Below are 21,714 nucleotides of genomic sequence, written 5' to 3' on the forward strand. Positions count from 1 at the left end.
TTGATGTCTGCCAAATTGAGCCATTCAATGAATTCAGTCAATTGTTCTTCTGCCCCCTTCCAAATAAAAAAGATATCGTCGAGGAACCGTTTCCAGTTCATGACGTTCTCGAAAAAGGGGGCCATCTCATTAAAGATATTTGTCCTTTCGAATTCCCCCATATACAGGCAGGCGATGCTAGGTGCACAGCTTGCTCCCATACTGACACCCGATGCCTGTCTATATAGGGTGTTATCAAATTCAAAGTAGTTATCAAATAATACTACTTTGAGACATTGTAAGATGAATTCAGCATTTGTTATGGTGATATTTCTGGAGAGTACAGTCTTGATGGCATCATATGCTCCTTGTTGTGGTATATTCGAATATAATGCCTCCACATCCAATGTGACCATAATTTCAGACTCTTCGTGGAATTGAATACCCTCCACTTGCTGGATAAAGTGTCCAGTGTCCCGTACGTATGATTGCAGTTCTGTCACCATAGGATTTAAAAATGTATCGATATATTTCGATAATGGCTCGGTGGCAGAGCCAATGGTCGAGACTATCGGTCGCATAGGGGGATCAGTGCTGTTCTTGTGGGTTTTGGGTAAACCGTATATGATGGGTATTTTGGTATTGGACGGAGTAAGGTATTCTGCCTCTGCTTCACAGATATGTTTCCCGACTGACCGCTTTTTGAACCATTGTCAGTATCCGTTTTTTCAAGGCATTTTCGGGATTCCTAGTTATCCGAGTGTAGTGTCCAGAGGATGATAGTAGTTCATTCATTCTCCTCTTGTAGTCAGTCGTGTCTAACAGTGTTATCCCTCCACCTTTATCACAAGGTTTAATTGTGATATTTTTATTAGTTTCCAAGTCCTTTAAGGCCTTCTTTTCTTTGGCTGATAAGTTGTCCTTAGGTAGGGGCACATATTTGGTCATCTTGGTGATTTTATGCATGACGGTTTTTTCAAATACATTGACCTCAGGTCCTACTATCTCCAAAGAAGGTGTAAAAGAAGATGGTGGTTTACAACCAGATCTGTTATTTTCATTGTTAGAGGGGGGGGCTTCCAGGAAAAATTTCTGGAGGCGTATCTTCCTAAAGAATAGTTGTAGGTCTTTATTTAGTTCAAATTTGTTGAAGTTGGATGATGGCACGAATGAGAGGCCCCTGGAAAGAAGTTGGATGGCCTCGGGGTCTACTGTTTCGTTGGACAGGTTGAACACAGGGAGCCCCCTTATGTTCGCCAATATTGCTGATGGCGGGTCTGCACATACATTTGGGGCTGGCCGCGACCCTGATGGTAATTCCTCGTTTGAGGAAAACGATGGATTTGGGCCCAGATCTTTGGACTGGGGTGAATGTGTGACATTGATCCACATTCTGTCCATCACCTGTTTTGTTTGCAATTGCCGCCATAAGTGCGCTGGGGATGCTCAGACGTGGGTCACAGGCACTCCACACCACTGGAGTCAAGCTAGCCGGGCTGATGAGAGGTGTTACCTCGAAACCGGTCCGGTCCTCGGATGCTTGATTCCGTTCTGGGAAGGGCATGGCTTTTGTAGTTCGGACTGGACTGTTCCCATGGGGCACAGGGTCAGAGCTGATTTGCATATCGCCATTGTCTAACCCAGGGTGGTGTGGAATGCAAAAAAACGATGGATTTGGGCCCAGATCTTTGGACTGGGGTGAATGTGTGACATTGATCCACATTCTGTCCATCGCCTGTTTTGTTTGCAATTGCCGCCATAAGTGCGCTGGGGATGCTCAGACGTGGGTCCCAGGCACTCCACATCACTGGAGTCAAGCTAGCCGGGCTGATGAGAGGTGTTACCTCGAATCCGGTCCTCGGATGCTTGATTCCGTTCTGGGAAGGACATGGCTTTTGTAGTTCGGACTGGACTGTTCCCATGGGGCACAGGGTCAGAGCTGATTTCCATATCGCCATTGTCTAACCCAGGGTGGTGTGAAGTGCAAAAAAACGATGGATTTGGGCCCAGATCTTCGGACTGGGGTGAATGTGTGACATTGATCCACATTCTGTCCATCACCTGTTTTGTTTGCAATTGCCGCCATAAGTGCGCTGGGGATGCTCAGACGTGGGTCCCAGGCACTCCACACCACTGGAGTCAAGCTAGCCGGGCTGATGAGAGGTGTTACCTCGAAACCGGTCCGGTCCTCGGATGCTTGATTCCGTTCTGGGAAGGACATGGCTTTTGTAGTTCGGACTGGACTGTTCCCATGGGGCACAGGGTCAGAGCTGATTTGCATATCGCCATTGTCTAACCCAGGGTGGTGTGGAGTGCAAAAAAACGATGGATTTGGGCCCAGATCTTCGGACTGGGGTGAATGTGTGACATTGATCCACATTCTGTCCATCACCTGTTTTGTTTGCAATCTATTCTGATATCAAGCATGTGAATCTATGAAAGATACAATATTGGAGAAAAAACGAGTTACTTACCTGTACACTATGGTTCTCCAGTATTATCTTTCATAGATTCACATGCGCCCACCCACCTCCCCATTTCTTCTAGGTAGACCACCTTTATCTCTGGTTTCTTACATAGCTCACTCTGTTGTAAATCTGAGGTATGGTGGCTCTGCTGGGGATGGTGTAAGCTGGTGCTGGCAGCCGATTGGCTGTGGTTTGGACCACATAATGAGGAGGAGATGTTGCCTATCGTTTTACTACTCTATGGTTTCCAGGCAGTTTTTTCTTCTACTGCTATGGTTATTCTTTTTCCGGGAGACTCCCACCATGACGACGGGGAAGATACAAGCATGTGAATCTATGAAAGATAATACTGGAGAACCATAGTGTACAGGTAAGTAACTAGTTTTTTGTTTGGAGTTCTTTAAGGTTTACTACATAGTGTTTGTAAAGCATGCGTCAGTTGATGTACTGTAAATTGTCTCATGATTTCCCTAATGTATTTTCTTTATTTTTAGGTCCTAATTGCATCACATCTTCCTTCATATGAACTGCGACATAATCAGGTTGAATCCATATTTCTTTCTGCCATTGACATGTATGGCCATCAGTTCTGTCCTGAAAACCTCAAGGTTGGGAACCTCTTTAAATGGAATATATGTTTTTTTTATTTTTTTTTATTAAGAAACCGAAACGAAATACAGGCTCTGCATACCGTGTAACAATCACATAATAAATTGCAGTTCTGTGCATCACAAATCTCAGGCATTTCAAACATTCCCATCAGTATTTCTTGGCACCCATAGTTGACGCTTTTACGGGCCATCATTTTAGTACTTGCATCACTACCGTTCTGCCTTTTGACCCCCTAACCCTCCCCCTTCAGCACTGTTCGACTGCCAGGCCCCCCAGACTTTTTCCCATTTCTTAGGGCAGCCTCTGGCTGTATATACCACATGTTCTGCCCTCTGGGACCAAACCAAGTCCGCCTCCCAATCAGTCATTACCATTTCTTTTTTTTTTTTTTTTTTTACTTTGATTGTAAATTAAAATAGCATACCCACATTCTAATACAACTGAATTTAACCAGAAGTGCACCACACAGAAAATACACAGAGTAAACACAACAGCTGCAATGCTCAAATGTACCAGCAGGCACTGGCAACTACTATACTAAACATACTTCCTAGATGAATAGTTACTCAGCTTCAAAAGCACATGCCGAATGAAAAACGAACAAAAAAAAGAAAACAGTCTATTCAACAAGATATCAGTTGCAAAGAAGTAATTGAAAGAGTTTCTTCTTTATACATATTAAAATAATTTTTTGAAGGGTATTTGAGCTGTAATAAGACCCTGAGGAAGGGCTCTGCCAGACCCAAAACATGTGTGGGCTGGGAAAAGCAGAATGCAATACTCTTATCAATACAGCTCCTTAAAAATGTTCACATCTATAATAAACACTTCTAATGACTTTCTGCAAATAGTACCTTATCCAGCAGCTTCTTTGTTTTTATTTTTGAACAAGTGTGGCATGAGCGTTTGAAGCTGAATAGCTATTCAACTTGCGAGTATATATTTTGCATTCCCACATACTGAAAAAATCATTAGCTTGCAGTGCAGGCTGTTATTATTTCTCTTGAGCCCAGTATAGATCATTTACTCTTGTTTAATTGAATTGTTGTTCTTTTATTAGGCAAACAACTAGATAGATTGAAGCTATCACCCTATGTAATCTACATTCTAAAACCTGAAACCTATTTTTGTTAGTAAAAAATGAAAGTGGATTATGTTTTGCCCATAGTCAAAGGTGATCTTAGATTTTACAGCATAATGGCCATAATGTAAGGATTCCTTCTCGGTTCTCCATTTGGTTGCCATACTTTCAGGCAGTCACTTGCTCACTTCTCTCCCCTATTTACCATTGAAATGCACCAGCACATCGCTTCATATAATGTCTGCTGAGAGTCCGGTCCTTCATATTGCCAGACTCTAGGTGTGTTCCCTAACCGCGTTCACTGCAAATTCCACTTGATCTTGCATTATGACATGATCTCTTCTTTGTTAATGTGTCAGAGCTCCCAAGTCTCACTTCTACTCCACCACCATCCGTGTCCTGCCTACAAATCCTTTTCATTTGGTTCACTATATCTTTACTAATGTCCAGCTGTTAGGTCCGAGCTCTGTTGAAGGTCAGAGTGGAAGACGGTCTGCTGCAAGTGAAATTTTAACTCCACCATTGTAGGAAAGTAGGATCGGCCCCCAGTCTGTGCTTTATCTCCTAAATTGGTTTGGTAAGTACTTAGGTACATCCCAAATTAGACACTGGTACAACCTTATCAGTCTCTAGTATATGCTACTAAGGTACCCAGGGCACAGGTACACCAGGTGTCCCCCAGAGGATGAAGCATGTATTATGCCACACCTGGGAGACCACTCAAATTGTAACTACAGGCCTGCCATTGCAGCCTGTGTAAGCTGGCGCTCGCACTTCTTACGAAAGATATAGGTTTCCCTATAACTAAAGTCACTACACTTAAAGCCTATAAGTCACCCCTACAGCAGGCCTTACAATCCTGAAGGCAGGGGGCTTGTTTCTAAGTGTGAGGGTGCCCCTGCATGAGCAGGACACCCCTACGACCTACAGAGTCCTTTCTCCCTGGTTGTGAGGCAGCTACCTGATGTATATAGTGGCACTGCGTCATTACGCCGTGACCACCTTGAACCTGGCTGCAACGAATTCTATCATGTTTAGTATCAAACATGTTGTGAATCATACCCCCACACTGCAAACGATGTGAGAGGAATGATTCCGTGCACTGTAAAGCTCCTTCGGGAGGCCCTCAGAGCTCCCGGTACCAGTCTTCTAGACCCGGACTTCACAACATGGCTGCTTCCTGCCACAGATACTATTCTGCCCTACTGCTGCCGAGCCAAGCTCGAGCAGGGGAAGACAGAACAGTAGGTATCCTGTCACAGAAAGGTGTGACCACCTCCCAGACATGGTTTAGTGTATTGGGATAGGTTGGGGTCACTGGCCTGCACCACTTAGTCTGCTTGAAGGGCACATTTGGTGCCCTCCTTGCATAGTCCAGTTCAAGCCAGCTCATGTAGCTGTTGGTTCCTGCTCTGGTGTGAAACTGGACAAAGGACATGAGAATCCTCCCCACTGTCTGACCCCTCCCCTGGGAGGGAACAATGAATTGTCCCAACCCTTTCCTTAGGATACTTAAGGGCTTACCTGAGGGTGGGTCCCTAGATTTGTTGTGGGACAAGAGTCATTTCAGGCACCACTTCTTCTTCAACCGTCTAGGCTCTCAGGACTTCACTCTGGGCATCAAGCCTGCAACCGGGAAGACTCCTGCTGCTCCTGATCTCCTCGCCATTTTAAACACACGCACTCGCAAAGACACGCACTCGCAAAGACACGCACTCGCAAAGACACGCACTCGCAAAGACACACACTCGAAAGACACACACTCGCAAAGACACGCACTGACAAACAGGGTAGCACATTGATGTCCCACTTGTTTGACAGCTTCTTTGGAAGAGACTGATGATTATGCATGGCGAAGATGTGATGTCATGGCAGAGCTAAATATACAAACAATATCCGGGCAACCTCCTCATCAGCAGTAAATCAGCAAAGCTTCTCCCATTTAACATTGGAGCACTACATTCTCACAGAAAGAGCTGGTCATGTGGTCTTTCTGAAACTATAAAGGGGGTTGTAAACCCTCAGGCTTTGCGTGAGCTCACGTGCACATATTTCCACATTTATTGCAGAGCTTATACGATAAAGGCTGCAGGTTGGGGTGCTCTTTTCAGCAAGGCTTTAAGTGGAATGAACTGGGTGGGGTCTCTCAAAGTGGCGTGGTCAATGTAATTAAGGGCGTGGCTTAAAAAATATCTGGCCTTACACATATCTATCACTCTCACTCTATCGCCCTCACTCCATCTATCGCCCTCACTCTATCACCCTCACTCTATCTATCTATCGCCCTCACGCTATCTATCGCCCTCACTATATCTATTATCTATCTATTGCCCTCACTCTATTTATCTATCTATCGCCCTCACTCTATCGCCCTCGCTCTATCTATCCATCGCCCTCACTCTATCTGTCGCCCTCACTCTATCTGTGCCCCTCACTCTATCGCCCTCACTCTATCTATCGCCCTCACTCTATCGCCCTCACTCTATCTATCGCCCTCACTCGATCGCCCTCATTGTTCTGTTCTCCCGCGCTGATCTGCTGTTCTCTTCCACCCGCCCCTCCTTTAACTCCCTTTTCTGTTCTCCCATGCTGATCTGCTGCTGCTCTCTTCCACCCTGCCTCCTTCTCTAACTCCCTGATCTGAAAGAGACACATTAGTGATAGATTCCTTACCTTAGAATATCCCCAGGCGTCAGACTGGATCCGGAAAGTTTTGCGTAGCAGTACCCTTGCGCGTCGGTAGGCGTCGTCTGCGGCTCCGCGTCCGTCGTCGTGGGCGCCGTGATGACGTCGTCGGAGTACTTAGACGCCGCCTCCGCGTGCTGACGTCAGTTCTTCTTTTTTCCGCGCCAGCCAGCGCAGATCTGGAAAAAGCAGTTCCCTGGTCATTTTTTGACTAACTTTTTGGATCTTTTTGATCTCTTTCGAAGTCTTCACGACTCCGACGGTGCCGTTAGGGATGCCCGGCTTCAAGCACTGCGGCGGTTGCGAACGACTCATGTCGGTTACGGATCCGCACCGACTGTGCCTGACGTGTTTGGGCGTCGACCATGATGACGAGGCCTGCTCCGACTGTCGGGCCCTCTCGAGGAAGGCCAGGCGGGAGCGGTCCCGCAGGCGACTCGAGATCCGCCAGTCGGCCCCGCGCCGTGTGAGGTCCCGGTCCCACGGGAGGTCGAGGGACAGGTCGGGGGGGCGGAGCCGTCACAGCTCCGGGAGTCGGCGCCACTCCTCCGGGTCCAAGTCGTCAGGTAAGAAGCATAAGAAGTCGAAGAGACATCATCGCTCTTCCGACTCCCCCGACGCTCGCGCGATGCGGCCGGGGGTTCGGGTGACACCGCCCACGCGGCTCCTCAGGAGTCGCGGGCGCCGCGTTCGGCTCCATACCCCCGGTCCCTGGGCTGAACGCGACGCCGGAGGAGATAGAGCACTTCCTCATGGCCATGAGGTCCCTTTCTTCTCCGACGGGTTCCGCGGCGCCTTCGGGCCCAGCGAACCCGTCTGGGGGCCCTAGTGGGTCGGGTACAACCCCGACGCCGTCGGGTGCTTCGGCCTCGACGCCGGCGCAGCAGGGCTCTGCGATCCCGACGCCGCCGCTGCCCTCGGGCTCGGCGCCGCAGGGTTCGGCGGTCCCGGCGTCGTCGGTGCCTTCGGGTCCGACGCCGCAGGGTGCCGTTCGGCCCTCGTCGGGCGATGGAGCGTCCCCGGTGGACCTTACGACCCCCCCGGGGTCGGTCCGTGTGGTGTCCCCGCCGGCGTCGGTCCCGGCCGACGCCGTCCCCAATACCTCCTCTCTATGGGTCCCGACGTCGGGACAGCGCCAGTCGGCGCCGATCCCGACGCCGTTCGGGGATTTCTATCCCTATGAACCATCCTCATTCACTAACGACCCTGAGTCTCAGGAGATGGGGGAAGAGGAGGATTGGGAGGGGTCTGAGGACCCTCTGACAAGGGAATGTCAGTCTAGCATGGACTGGACAGGAGACCTTGGGGAGGCCAGTGGCCTGGACACCTCTCCAGACACTGGATTTGTCTCTCCTCCTTCCGTGGATCGGAGGAGGGCGCTACATATAGTGTGGTGTTGATGAGGGCTGCTAAGGCCTTGGGCCTTGAGCTCCCCGTCGCGGCCGTGAGGACTAATCTCCTCACTGAGGTCCTTAAGCCGCAGTCATGCTCCATGGAGCCAATGCTGCCGTTTAATGAGGCCTTGTCGGACGTTCTGTTGGGCACTTGGTCCAGGCCCGCTACAGGTTCGCCTGTAGATAGGAACGTGGCCAGACGCCACCGCCCGGCTCCGGGCGACCCATGTTTCCTGTCCACCCACCCCACCCCCGAGAGTCTGGTTATCCAGGCCTCTAACTCCCAGACCGCCTTCCCGTCGGCACCCCCTGATCGGGAATCCAAGAGGTACGAGGCCTTTGGCAAAAAGGTCTTCTCGTCCCTTAGCTGTGGACTGCGGTCTTCCAACACCGCATGCCTCTTGGGCCGTTACACCCATTCTATATGGGAAACGGTGGCGGAATTGCTGCCAGAGTGCCCGTTGGAGGTACGGGCCAAACTCGGCCAAGCCCTGGTGGAGGGCTGGGACGCAGCGAAATATTCGATCAGGTGCGGACTGGACACAACTGACTCGCTGGGCAGAGCGATGGCTACGACGGTGGCGATTCGACGCCACGCCTGGCTTAGGTCCGCCAACTTCTCGGCTGATGTCTAGAATACACTCATGGACATGCCGTTCGATGGCCGTCGCCTCTTTGGCGACAAGGCATACCACGCGCTCGAGCGCTTTAAGGACTCCAGGGCTACGGCCAAGTCCTTGGGCCTCTCGGCCCCGCGCCAGCAAGTGGGTGCCTTTCGCTCCTTTCGTGGCCAAGGAAGGGGCGTCCCCACGCGTGCCGCCAGCCACTCGCCGCAAACTGTTGTCCAGCGCGGCGGCGGCCGTGGAAACCGCTGTGGAGGCGGTCGGGGAGGCAAGCGGAGCCAGTCCACACCTGCCCCCGCAGCATCCGCCTCTAAACCCTCCTAGTCCGTGCTTTTCGGCCCATGTGACGCCAGTGGGGGGCAGGGTTCGCCATCACCACTCTCACTGGCGCATAGTCACTTCGGACAGGTGGGTGCTGCAGATCGTCCGAAGGGGCTACTCCCTCCCCTTCGAGACGACCCCTCAAGCCATGCCACCGCAACACCACCGCGTATCGGGGGATCATTTGCGGCTCCTGCAGGAGGAAGTTTCGGCCCTCTTGGCCAAGGGGGCCATCGAGCGCGTTCCTGGGCCAGAAGTAGGACGTGGTTGCTACTCCCACTACTTCCTGGTACCCAAGAAGGGCAAAGGGGGCCTACGCCCTATCTTGGATCTGAGGAACGTCAACGGCTTCCTCCGGAAGGAGAAGTTCAAAATGCTGACCCTGGCTCAGGTCTTGACTGCCCTAGACCCAGGAGACTGGATGGTAGCGTTGGACTTGCAGGATGCGTATTTCCACATCCCCGTCCTGCCGGCCCACCGGCGTTACCTGCGGTTCACGGTAGGCCACGAGCACTTTCAGTTTACCGTGCTCCCCTTCGGCCTTACCAGCGCCCCACGGGTGTTCACGAAGGTGATGGCGGTGGTCGCAGCTCACCTGCGCAGGTTAGGGGTTTCAGTCTTCCCCTACCTAGACGACTGGTTGTTGAAGGCGGGCTCGCCCCAGGCAGTCGTCACCCACCTCCAGACTACGGCGGATCTCCTACACAGGCTGGGATTTTCCATCAATGTGCCGAAGTCACACCTGTGCCCCTCTCAGAAGCTCCTTTTCATCGGAGCGGTTCTCGACTCGGCGCAGTTTCGGGTTTACAAGCCCGAACAGCGAGTCCGGGATATTCAGGCCCTGATCCCGGTCTTCGGGCCGTTATCCCGGGTTTCGGTCAGGTTGACGCTGCGGCTTCTGGGGCTGATGGCCTCCTGCATCCTTCTGGTGCATCACGCACGGTGGCGGATGCGGGCTCCGCAGTGGGACCTGAATTTTCAGTGGGCCCAGCACCGGGGCAACCTTTCCGACCATGTCCTGATCTCGGAGGGCACTGCGAGACAGCTGCAGTGGTGGCTCACGGACCGCGATTGGGTCAACGGCAGATCCCTCTCCCTTCCCCAACCGGAGCACTTAGTTGTGACGGACGCGTCCCTCCAGGGCTGAGGTGGCCACTTGGGAGAGGCGGAGATCAGAGGACTCTGGTCTCCGGCGGAATCCCGGCTCCATATCAATCTGTTAGAGCTGCGGGCGATTCGTCTGGCACTGAAAGCATTCCTCCCGTCTGTCCGAGGGAGTGCAGTGCAGGTGTTCACGGACAACACCACCGCCATGTGGTACTGCAACAAACAGGGCGGTTTGGGGTCGTGGACCCTATGCCAGGAGGCTCTGCGCCTCTGGCAATGGCTGGAACATCAGGGCGTGACTCTGGTGGTTCAACACCTGGCAGGTTCTCTGAACGCCAGGGCGGACGAACTCAGCCGTCGGTGCTTGATGGATCACGAATGGCGTCTGAACTCGGACGTGGCGCAAGGCCTCTTTCTGCGTTGGGGAGAGCCTTGGTTAGATCTATTCGCCACCGAAGAGAACGCGCAATGTCATCAGTTCTGCGCGTTGGAATTTCCAAGGCGGCACTCGCTCGGAGACGCTTTTCGTCGCGAGTGGAGCTGCGGTCTGTTGTACGCCTTTCCGCCTATACCACTTCTGCCCAGAGTGCTGAAGAAGATCAAGCGCGACCGAGCACAAGTCATCCTTGTGGCTCCGGACTGGGCACGAAGGTTCTGGTATCCCGAGCTACTCAGTATGTCAGTCGATCCCCCGGTTCGTCTGCCTCTTCAGGAGGACCTTCTGTCGCAGCAGCAGGGGACGGTCCTCCACCCGAACCTGTCCAGTCTCCACCTCCATGCATGGAGATTGAGCGGCGGCAGTTGAGGCCATTTGACTTGCCTCCTGAACATCATCATTCTGGCAGCCAGGCGTCCCTCCACAAAAATGGTATACGCCTGCAGGTGGAACAGATTTGTGGCATGGTGCACAGCAAAGGCTGTGGATCCTCTCAATGCCCCTCTCTCTGAGATTCTTCTCTTCCTTCTTTCTCTTGCCCAGCAGGGCTCTGCTCTGGGCACTATCAAGGGCTATCTTTCGGCTCTTTCAGCCTTTCTGAGGCTGCCTGACCAACCTTCTTTGTTCAAGTCCCCTATAGTTAACAGATTTCTGAAAGGCATCACTCATACCTTTCCTCCTGTTCCTTTCGTGATGCCTCAGTAGGACTTGAACCTGGTTCTAACATTTCTGATGTGCGCTCCCTTTGAGCCACTTCATAACTGTCCACTTCGCCTTCTTTCTCTGAAGACTGCATTCCTGGTAGCCATCACCTCTGCCAGGAGAGTGAGTGAGCTCCAGGCTCTTTCTTGTAAGCCTCCTTTCCTTTCAGTCCATCCGGACAAGGTTGTTTTGAGTACTAGGCCCTCCTTCTTGCCTAAGGTGGTCACGGCCTTCCACATTGGGCAGTCCATCACATTGCCCACCTTCTTTCCGCCTCCGCACCCCTCGAGAGAGGAGGAGAGGCTCCACCGTCTGGACCCAAAACGTGCGCTCTCATTCTATCTGGATCGCACACGCCAGTTCCGGGTGGATGATCAACTCTTTGTTGGGTACGCGGGCGCTAAGAAAGGGAAAGCGGTGCACAAGAGGACCATTTCCCGATGGATTATCATGTGCATCCAGGCGTGTTACTCCTTGGCTAAAAAGGAACCACCTGTTGGGCTGCGGGCTCATTCCACTCGAGCCACGGCCACTACAACTGCCTTGGGCCGAGGTGTGCCCTTGCAGGACATTTGCCAGGCTGCTACGTGGGCTTCGTTGCACACGTTTGCGAGGCACTACTGCCTGGACAGTCAAGTCCGGAGGGATGGCTACTTCGGCCGTTCCGTTCTCCAGGACTTTCTGGTGTGAATATTGGTTCGCAGACCCACCACCACGGGGATGGTATTGCTGGGGTATCTATTCTAAGGTAAGGAATCTATCACTAACGTGTCTCTTTCAGATGCACAAGTTACTACTTGTGTAACGATATATCTGTAAGAGACATTAGTTAGTGATAGATTCCTTACCGACCCACCCATCCTCCCCGTTCTGCGAACCGATATCTAGGGTTACGGTCATCCCCTTTCAGGGCCCTGGTTTCTTGGCACCAGTGTCGGTTTTTGTCATGGCTCTGCGCTTCTGGCGCGGAAAAGCTGTGGCTAAGAACTGACGTCAGCACGCGGAGGCGGCGTCTAAGTACTCCGACGACGTCATCACGGCGCCCACGACGCCGACGACGGACGCAGAGCTGCAGACGACGCCTACCGACGCCTACCGACGCGCAAGGTTACTGCTACGCAAAACTTTCCGGATCCAGTCTGACGCCTGGGGATATTCTAAGGTAAGGAATCTATCACTAACTAATGTCTCTTACAGATATATCGTTACACAAGTAGTAACTTGTGCTTCTATTCTCTTCTCCTGTGCTGATCTGCTGCTCTCTTCCACCCCACCTCCTTCTTTAACTCCCTGTTCTCTTCAGCTGTTCTGATCTGCTCCTCTATTCCACCCACCTCCTTCTCTAACTCCCTGTTCTCTTCTCTTCTCCTGATCTGCTGCTCTCTTGCACCCCGCCTCCTTCTTTAACTCCCTGTTTTCTTCTCCTCTGCTAATCTGCTGTTCTCTTCCACCCGCCTCTTTCTCTAACTCCCTGTTCTCTTCTCCTGTGCCAATCTGCTGCTCTCTTCCACCCAACTCCTTCTTTAACTCCCTGTTCTCTTCTTCTGTGCTAATCTGCTTCTCTCTTCCACCCCACCTCCTTCTTTAACTCCCTGTTCTCTTCTGCTCTGCTGATCTGCTTCTCTCTTCCACCCACCTCCTTCTCTAACTCCCTGTTCTCTTCTTTTCTCCCTCTGCTGATCAGCTGCTCTCTACCACCCCACCTCCTTCTTTAACTGCCTGTTCTCATCTGCTGATCTGCTGCTCTCTTCCACCTCACCTCCTTCTCTAACTCCCTGTTCGCTTCTCCTGTGCTAATCTGCTGCTCTCTTCCACCCCACCTCCTTCTTTAACTCCCTGTTCTCTTCTGCTGTGCTGATCTGCTTCTCTCTTCCACCCACCTCCTTCTCTAACTCCCTATTCTCTTCCCCTGTGCCGATCTGCTGTTCTCTTCCACCCGCCTCCTTCTTTAACTCCCTGTTCTCTTCTCCTGTGCAGATCTGCTTCTCTCTTCCACCCCACCTCCTTCTTTTACTCCCTGTGCTCTTCTCCTGTGCTGATATACTGCTCTCTTCTACCGCGCCTCCTTCTTTAACTCCCTGTTCTTTTCTTCCGTGCTGATCTGCTGTTCTCTTCCACCTGCTTCCTTCTTTAACTCCCTGTTCAGCACAGGAGAAGAGATCTGCTGCTCTCTTCTACCCCACCTCCTTCTTTAACCCCTTCGATGCTGATGACGAGCTCAGCTCGTCATCAGCCACGGTGGGCGTGTGCGGATGACGAGCTGAGCTCGTCATCTAACGCGGCTTTTAGAAAAAAGCCGCGTAGCAGAAAAATAACCGCCGCAGCGATGCGGTTATCTCCCTGTTCTCTTCTATTCTCCTGTGCTGATCTGCTTCTCTCTTCTACCTGCCTCCTTCTTTAACTCCCTGTTCTTTCTCCCATGCTGATCTGCTGCTCTCTTCCACCCCACCCCCTTCTCTAACTCCCTGTTTTCTTCTCTTGTGCGGATCTGTTCTCTTCCACCCACCTCTTTCTCTAACTCACTGTTCTCTTCTCCTGTGCTGATCTGCTGCTCTCTTCCACATGCATCCTTCTCTAAACGCACACACACATACAACCACGCACCCACACACACAACCACACAAACGCACACAGCCACACCACACACACAATCTCACACACAATCTCACACACAACCACACACAACCACAAATACAACCACACACATAACCACACACACAACCACGCACACAACTACACACACAACTACACACACACAACCACACACACACACCCACAATCACACACACACACACACACACACACACACACACACCCACCCACACACAAAACCGTACACACAGCCACACACACAACCACACACACAGCCACACACACAGCCACACACACAACCACACAAAACCACACACACAACCACACACAGCCACACACAACCACACACCCGCCCACAACCACACACACAACCACACAACCACAGCCACACATACAACCACACACAACCACACCCACAACCACCCCAACCACACACCCAACCACACGCCCAACCACACGCCCAACCACACGCCCAACCACACGCCCAACCACACGCCCAACCACACACCCAACCACACACCCAACCACACACCTAACCACACACCTAACCACACACCTAACCACACACACCCACACAACAACACACAACCACACACACACAACCACACACACACACATAACCACACACACACAACCACACACATCTATCTATCGCCCTCACTCTATCGCCCTCACTCTATCTATCTATCTATCGCCCTCTCTCTATCTGTCGCCCTCACTCACTCTGTCTATCTGTCGCCCTCACTCTATCTATCTATTGCCCTCACTCTATCTATCTATCTATATCTATTTATCTATCTATCTATCTATCTATCTATCGCCCTCACTCACTCTATCTATATCTATCTATCTATCTATGTATCTATCTATCTATCTATATCTATCGCCCTCACTCTATCTATATCTAGCTATCTATCTATCTATCTATCTATGTATCTATCTATCTATCTATCGCCCTCACTCTATCTATCGCCCTCACTCTATCTGTCGCCCTCACTCTATCTGTCGCCCTCACTCTATCTGTCGCCCTCACTCTATCTGTCGCCCTCACTCTATCTGTCGCCCTCACTCACGCTGTCGCCCTCACTCACGCTGTCTATCTGTCGCCCTCACTCACGCTGTCTATCTGTCGCCCTCACTCTGTCTATCTGTCGCCCTCACTCTGTCTATCTGTCGCCCTCACTCTGTCTATCTGTCGCCCTCACTCTGTCTATCTGTCGCCCTCACTCTGTCTGTCTATCGCCCTCACTCTATCTGTCTGTCTGTCTGTCTGTCTGTCTGTCTGTCTATCTATCTATCTATCTATCTATCTATCTATCTATCTATCTATCTATCTATCTATCTATCTATCTATCACCCTCACTCTATCGCACTCTAGCTATCTATCGCCCTCACTCTATCGCCCTCTATCTATCTATCTAACTATCCATCTATCTATCTATCTATCTATCTATCTATCTATCTATCTATCTATCTATCTATCTATCTATCACCCTCACTCTATCGCACTCTAGCTATCTATCGCCCTCACTCTATCGCCCTCTATCTATCTATCTAACTATCCATCTATCTATCTATCTATCTATCTATCTATCTATCTATCTATCTATCCATCACCCTCACTATCTATCTATCACCCTCACTCTATCTATCGCCCTCACTCTATCTATCTATCTATATATCTATCTATCTATCACCCTCACTCTATCTATCGCCCTCTAGCTATCTATCTATCGCCTTCTAGCTATCTATCTATCGCCCTCACTCTCTCTATCGCCCTCACTCTATCTATCTATCGCCCTCACTCTATTTATCTATCTATCGCCCTCACTCTATTTATCTATCTATCGCCCTCACTCTATTTATCTATCTATCGCCCTCACTCTATTTATCTATCTATTGCCCTCACTCTATCGCCCTCCCTCTATCTATCTATAGCCCTCCCTCTATCTGTCTATCGCACCACCACAGCTTCACTCAGGGGCATCACAGCATCACTCAGGGGCACCACAACATCACAATGCGCTACCACAGCATCACTGAATGCCACAGCATCACTCGTCGCCACCACAAAATCATTCCGCGCCACCAAAGCATCAATCTGTGCAACCATTCAACATCAACTAGTTCAAATATGTTCTCTCAATATTTCAAGCTTTATTACAAATGTCACCAAAAGATGTTAATATTTCACTTCTGTTCTTGGATTTTCGTCGCAATAAAATACACTGAACATAATCCTCACAAATGTTATTTACAAAAGTTTAAGCTATTGCCATTATAAATTACAATAACTTTTATTTAAGTATTAATTTATTTAAAAAAATTAAAAGCCATTTGTTAGACCTGGCACCTTGGCGTGAGTTTCCCTTCCACTTTTTGCTGGTGTGCCTCCGATGTTTTGCTGGTTTTCCGATACTCAGGGCACTGCGCCACGGCCGACCCGTGCCGCAGTGCAAGTGCTCCCTACTGTAAATTGTACATGTGATTGATGTCCATGATTGGTGCATTGGATTTACTGTTAGTCCCTAGTAAAGCGCACTAGGAGTGCCAGGGCTTGTAGATGCCAATACTGCTAGTGGGCCTGCAGCGCTGGTTGCGCCACCCACAGAAGCAGCCTTAAGATGTGTCTAGGGTCCGCCATTGCAGACCCTGCGTGCAGTCTCGTACTGTCATGCCGGCTGGGCAAGTGCACCCACTCGCCAGCCCCTGAACCTTCCCTTGACTACATATTAGTCACCCCTATGGTAGGCCTACGGGCAGGGTGCATTGTAGGTGTAAGGTAGGACAAGCCCTGATGTGTGTGGCATGTCCTAGTAGTGAATTACAACTAACTTCGTATTTCACTATTGAAGGCTACCTGCTTCCGTTAGGCCAGAATGGGCTGCTGGAATTATTACACTCTATAATCCCAGCAGGCTCAGGGAGCATGGTAGAGAGTCGTGTTTAGTATGCCTGAACTCAGAATAATAAAATATTTCTTTTAGTAAAGTTTATTTTAATATCCTGTGTTTGCAAGTGCTACTTTTAGAAAGTTAGCATTTGCTTGCCTAACCATTTCAGCCCGCCTCTGCTGGTATGTGTATCGGACTGTCTGGGATGTGTGAGTGACAGGGCTGGGGGATGACAGGTGGTGAATGCGTAGATTGCACCTTAGTGGGAGGTAGGAGTGGCTCTTGACTCGGAATCTTGCTGTGCTCTGCCACCACAATGCTGGCTCCACCCTCCTGGGGAGCGACTGATGACTCAGCCGACACCTGGCCCAGGAAGGGCGAAGCCTCATCAACAAGGTACTCTGGCTGGCCCTGTCCGCACAATGCTGGCTCCACCTCCTGTGGCGTCTGATGCGCCTGCCCCTCACACTGAAAGCAGAAGCCGGACTACACCCACCAGAGTACTCAAGGACTGAAAGTGGCTATGCAAAGGCCCCCCTGGCCTGCGAGAACAAAAGAAATGCAGTATAAAAGACAGAGCCTTGCTCCTTGTAAATTAGATCCTGTTTGGGCTACAGAAGGAACTCTACCCGACGAGAAGGACCGGGAAGGACAAGGAAGAGTGCTGTCTCTTGCCTGTGTCTGGTGCCTTACTGCAGAAGGAGAGGAAAAGGAAAGACTACAAGAAGACTTTTGCTTTATGAAACTTTGTGCCAAACTCGTCTGAAAGATCTCCAAGGGCTTGCTGCTGAACTTGCCCCCTGACCAGCGCCCCAGGACCAGTGGGCGCTACATCCTGAAGAAAGCGACTGTGTGTGCTGCTTATCGCTGCAGTACTGACAGAGGGGTTTGGGAGCGTTGGGCAAGCCTGCCACGCCCCCCGTAATCCAAGGCATCGACATCCCCCCAAGCACCGTGACCGGGGCCCAAAGCAACAGCGAGAGCAACGTGAGGTCCAGCCGCCGCTGGCCCGAACACCGTGACCGCATCTGCACCGGGAGCCCGAGAGCAAAGTGAAGGAGGACCCGTCCGGTCCAAGCTCCCGAATTGACTGCGCTTCTAGCCGTCAATCCACCTGCGAAGACGGACAGCCGCCCTGTGATAACCCCCCTCTGGTCGGTATCCTGCCCGACAGCTCAGCTGTGAGCGCACAGCTGCAACCGGCACTTTGGGTGGGTACGTCCTGCACTTGGGGACCGTACTGCCACTTGCCGCCACCACACAGCCGCCGCCTCCAGGGTCGGAGCGAACGACGAAGGAAGGACCCTGCCGCCACTGAACACCGCCGCCCCGGATGACCCGTGACCTGCCCGGCTGAGAGCCGCAGCGAACAGCGACCCCGGAAAAGCAACGCGACGTGGGACAGCTCCCCTGGAAGCCGCCCGCTCCACAAGGATTTGAAAGGTACTGTGTTGTATCCTCACGGTGCGAGCGTCCTGCAACTCGAGCTCGCACCACGCTATCTGCTCCCAACGCGAGTCGCCTCTGGAACCGAGGCTCGCCCAGCTCCGGGTCCTCGAGGCCCGATCTTCTCTCGGAAGCGAGCGGAGACAGCGGAAAGCGCATTGAGGCGCTACGAGACACTGAACCTTGTTAAACCTGGGCAGAAGGCCCAAAAGATTGCTTATTGCTAGAAAGAACTGTGGCAACCTGAACTTGAGTAAACTGGAACCGCTATTGAAAGTTTGACTACTGTATTCACAAGCCTGCTTGAAATTTATATAAAGATATATTTTTTTACAAATACAGTTTGGTGTCATTGTGTGGTGGGTTGGTTGTGATGGTGTAATATTGCAAATGTTTAACCCTATGTGCCCCAAAGATTAGCCTAAGACTGCTTAAGCCACACTACCTAGAGGGTAAGCAGAGGTTGTCTGGAAGGTAACCCTCAGCCCTGACGAGGAAGAGAGAGTCCCTGCTTGTCGCTAGTGCTACACTGCGCCAACTAGAGCCTCCCCCTTCCTACATTGGACGCAGCGGTGAGGATTTTTCGAATTTACATTTGCAGTGTCTATACCTTAACTTCTGACCATTGCACAGTGATTTCAGTCCAGTTACTTGGCCACAGGTTTGGTTGTAATTTTGCCGAGAAAAGATCCCTAGCGAAGAAACCATGCCGGGCACAAAGAGCCTGGATGGAGCGGAGTCCACGACCTCTGAGATGTTGGAGGTGGAATGGGATGCAGCAAAGCTGGATAAATACACCAGAACGGAACTGAAGTTTTTTTGCAAGAAACTCAAGGTTCCGCACGCCGGTTGCAAGAACAAGCCAGAGCTCTACAAGGCCCTGAAAGCCTGGATAGAGTCCAGAAAGCCCCCGGAAGATCAAGATGCCCTTGAGGATCAGGATGCCACTGAGGAGCAGAGGGCACCTGTGGATCTGGTGGATCTCGAAAGGCAAGACAGCGTGCACAGCTTTGGTAAAGGCCTGTCGCCAGAGGAGCTGGCAGACAGGAAGGAAACGAGGGATCATGAAAGGAAGCTGGCAGAATAAAAAATCCAACTGGAGCTTGAAACCAAAAGAATGGCGCTGGAAGAGCAAAAGCACCAAATGGATTACGAATTGAAAATGAGGGAGATGAGTCTAAAGGAGAGAAACTTGGATCATCCTCCCTCTGGTGGCAGCACAACGCCGGTGCAGGTAGAGTCAAGAGTGCACATCCCCAAGGATGTAGTTAAAGAGTTCTTTAAGGGGGATGACATAGGACAGTGGTTTAGGGCATACGAGGTAGCCATGTCCTCCCACCGGGTCCCTGACAAGGATTGGGGAGCGGGGTTGTGGGGAAGGTTCCTTAGCGAAGGGCGAGATACCCTGCTAGATTTGCCCGTTGAAAACCAGAGATCCTATTCCCACATGAAAGAAGCTTTAATGAACAGGTACGGGCTTACCCCTGAAATGTATAGACAGAAGTTTAGGGGATGTACTAAGCGGCCTGGGAATACGTATGTGGAGTATGTGACTTATTTTTGCAGAGCACTGGATGGTTGGGTGAAGGGTAGCAAAGTGAATGATTTTCAACGTCTCTTTGATTTAATTGCATGGGAGCACTTGTCTGATCACTGTTTTCCTGAGTTACGCCAACACCTGATCGATAGCAAGCTGTCCAACCCGAGGAAGCTTGCTGAGGAGGCGGACCGCTGGCTCAGCACCAGGGTCCACAAGGGTCCAGTGGGAGACTCCGCCAAGAGTGGGCAGGGTCCCCAGCAGAAGAGTGGGGGGGACAAGGGAAAACAGAAAGGGTTCCAAAAAGGCCCCCAAAGTAATCCCCAAGGGGACCAACAGAAAGGTTCTCAGCCTCCCCCACCCCCAAAGCAGAATGGGGCCCCGACAGGTAAACCTGTTCCAAAGGGGCCCTTCAATTGTTTCAAATGTGGTGAGCCGGGGCACATATCCAGTGACCCCAAGTGTCGCCTGTTTGGAAAACCCGCACCCACTGGTGCTCCGCCCCGTCAAGTGACTAGTGTTCACTTAGGAGAAGAAGTGATGGTCCCGTGGGTGGAGATCCCGTTCCCATGACCCTAGTCTCACTAGGAGACAGTGAGATGATCCCTACAAACTACCTGCACTCTAACACTAAGAAATATGGGCAGGTGGTGATCATCAATGGTAAGGAAGCTGAGGCTCTTAGAGATACAGGAGCCAGTGTGACTGCAGTGAGGCAGCACCTGGTGTCTCAAGAGCAGGTTGTACCCCATGCCTACTGTAGGGTTATCAATGCTGATAATTCAGAGAGTCAGTGTCCGATGGCTCAAGTTCCCTTCGAGTGGGGGGGGTCTCTGGTACTCTACAGGTCTGTGTAAGGAAAACCATGCCTGTTGACTGTTTGCTAGGGAATGACTTGGAGCACTCCCCTTGGGAAAAGGTGGAGAAGACGACTCACCTGCGGATGGTGGGTCTGCCTGACTGGGCGTGCGTGACCACCCGGTCGATGGCAGCCAGTAAGGGTGATCAAGAGGTCCTGGGGCCTGAAGGAGAGGCCCAGGAACCGGCCTTAGGGAGAAGGCGCAGGGGGCGCGGGAAACCGGCCCCTGAAGTTCCCACGGTCCAGGAGGAAGCAGACCTTGAGGGGGATGCCCTGGAGCCTACAGGGGAACAGATTGCCGAACTGGGGGACCTGCCTGAGCTGACCCATTGGCAGCAAGAAGGAGGACCCTCCAGGGAGGAATTCTGCAGGGAGCAGAAAGAATGCCCTTCTTTCGTGGGTATGCGGCAGCAGGCTGCAGACCAGGCCAATGGTGTTCAGGCCAAAACACATTGTGTGTACTGGGAGAACGACCTCCTGTATTCAGAGCCTAAGGCTGCTGAACCTGGGTCAGCCCGTGTGCTGGTGGTACCCCAGAAGTTCAGAGCCTTCCTACTGGGTCTGGCTCACGATGTGCCTTTAGCAGGACATTTGGGGATGGACAAGACCTATGACAGGCTTGTCACCCACTTTTACTGGCCCCAAATGCACAAGAGCTCAGACGCTCATTGTAGGACCTGTCCGACTTGCCAGGCAAGTGGGAAGAGCGGAGGGAAGAACAAGGCTCCCCTCCAACCCTTCCCTGTGGTCGGTACGCCATTCCAGCGAGTGGGTATTGACATTGTTGGGCCTCTGGACCCCAAGACAGCCATGGGCAACAGGTTCATCCTGGTCTTGGTGGACCATGCCACCCGGTACCCTGAAGCCATCCCTCTGAGGACAGTGACGGCCCCTGTGGTGGGACGTGCACTGATGGGAATTTTCTCACGAGTAGGATTCCCTCTAGAGGTGGTGAGCGACAGGGGGACCAACTTCATA

The 21,714-nt window shown here is 51.6% G+C and overlaps 1 protein-coding gene across 2 annotated transcripts in view; it reads left to right on the forward strand.

Annotated features, from left to right (window-relative positions):
• ACACB (acetyl-CoA carboxylase beta) overlaps nt 1–21,714 on the forward strand; it is a 1,895,698-nt gene that overhangs the window by 474,191 nt on the left and 1,399,793 nt on the right. For both annotated transcript variants that reach the window (XM_086943101.1, XM_086943102.1), the window contains exon 24: nt 2,942–3,055. In XM_086943101.1, the coding sequence (XP_086799227.1) occupies nt 2,942–3,055 (114 nt within the window). The remainder of the gene's footprint in view (nt 1–2,941; nt 3,056–21,714) is intronic.

This window comes from Lissotriton vulgaris, chromosome 11 (assembly GCF_964263255.1).
Source record: "Lissotriton vulgaris chromosome 11, aLisVul1.2, whole genome shotgun sequence".
In the NCBI taxonomy this organism is placed as follows: domain Eukaryota; kingdom Metazoa; phylum Chordata; class Amphibia; order Caudata; family Salamandridae; genus Lissotriton; species Lissotriton vulgaris.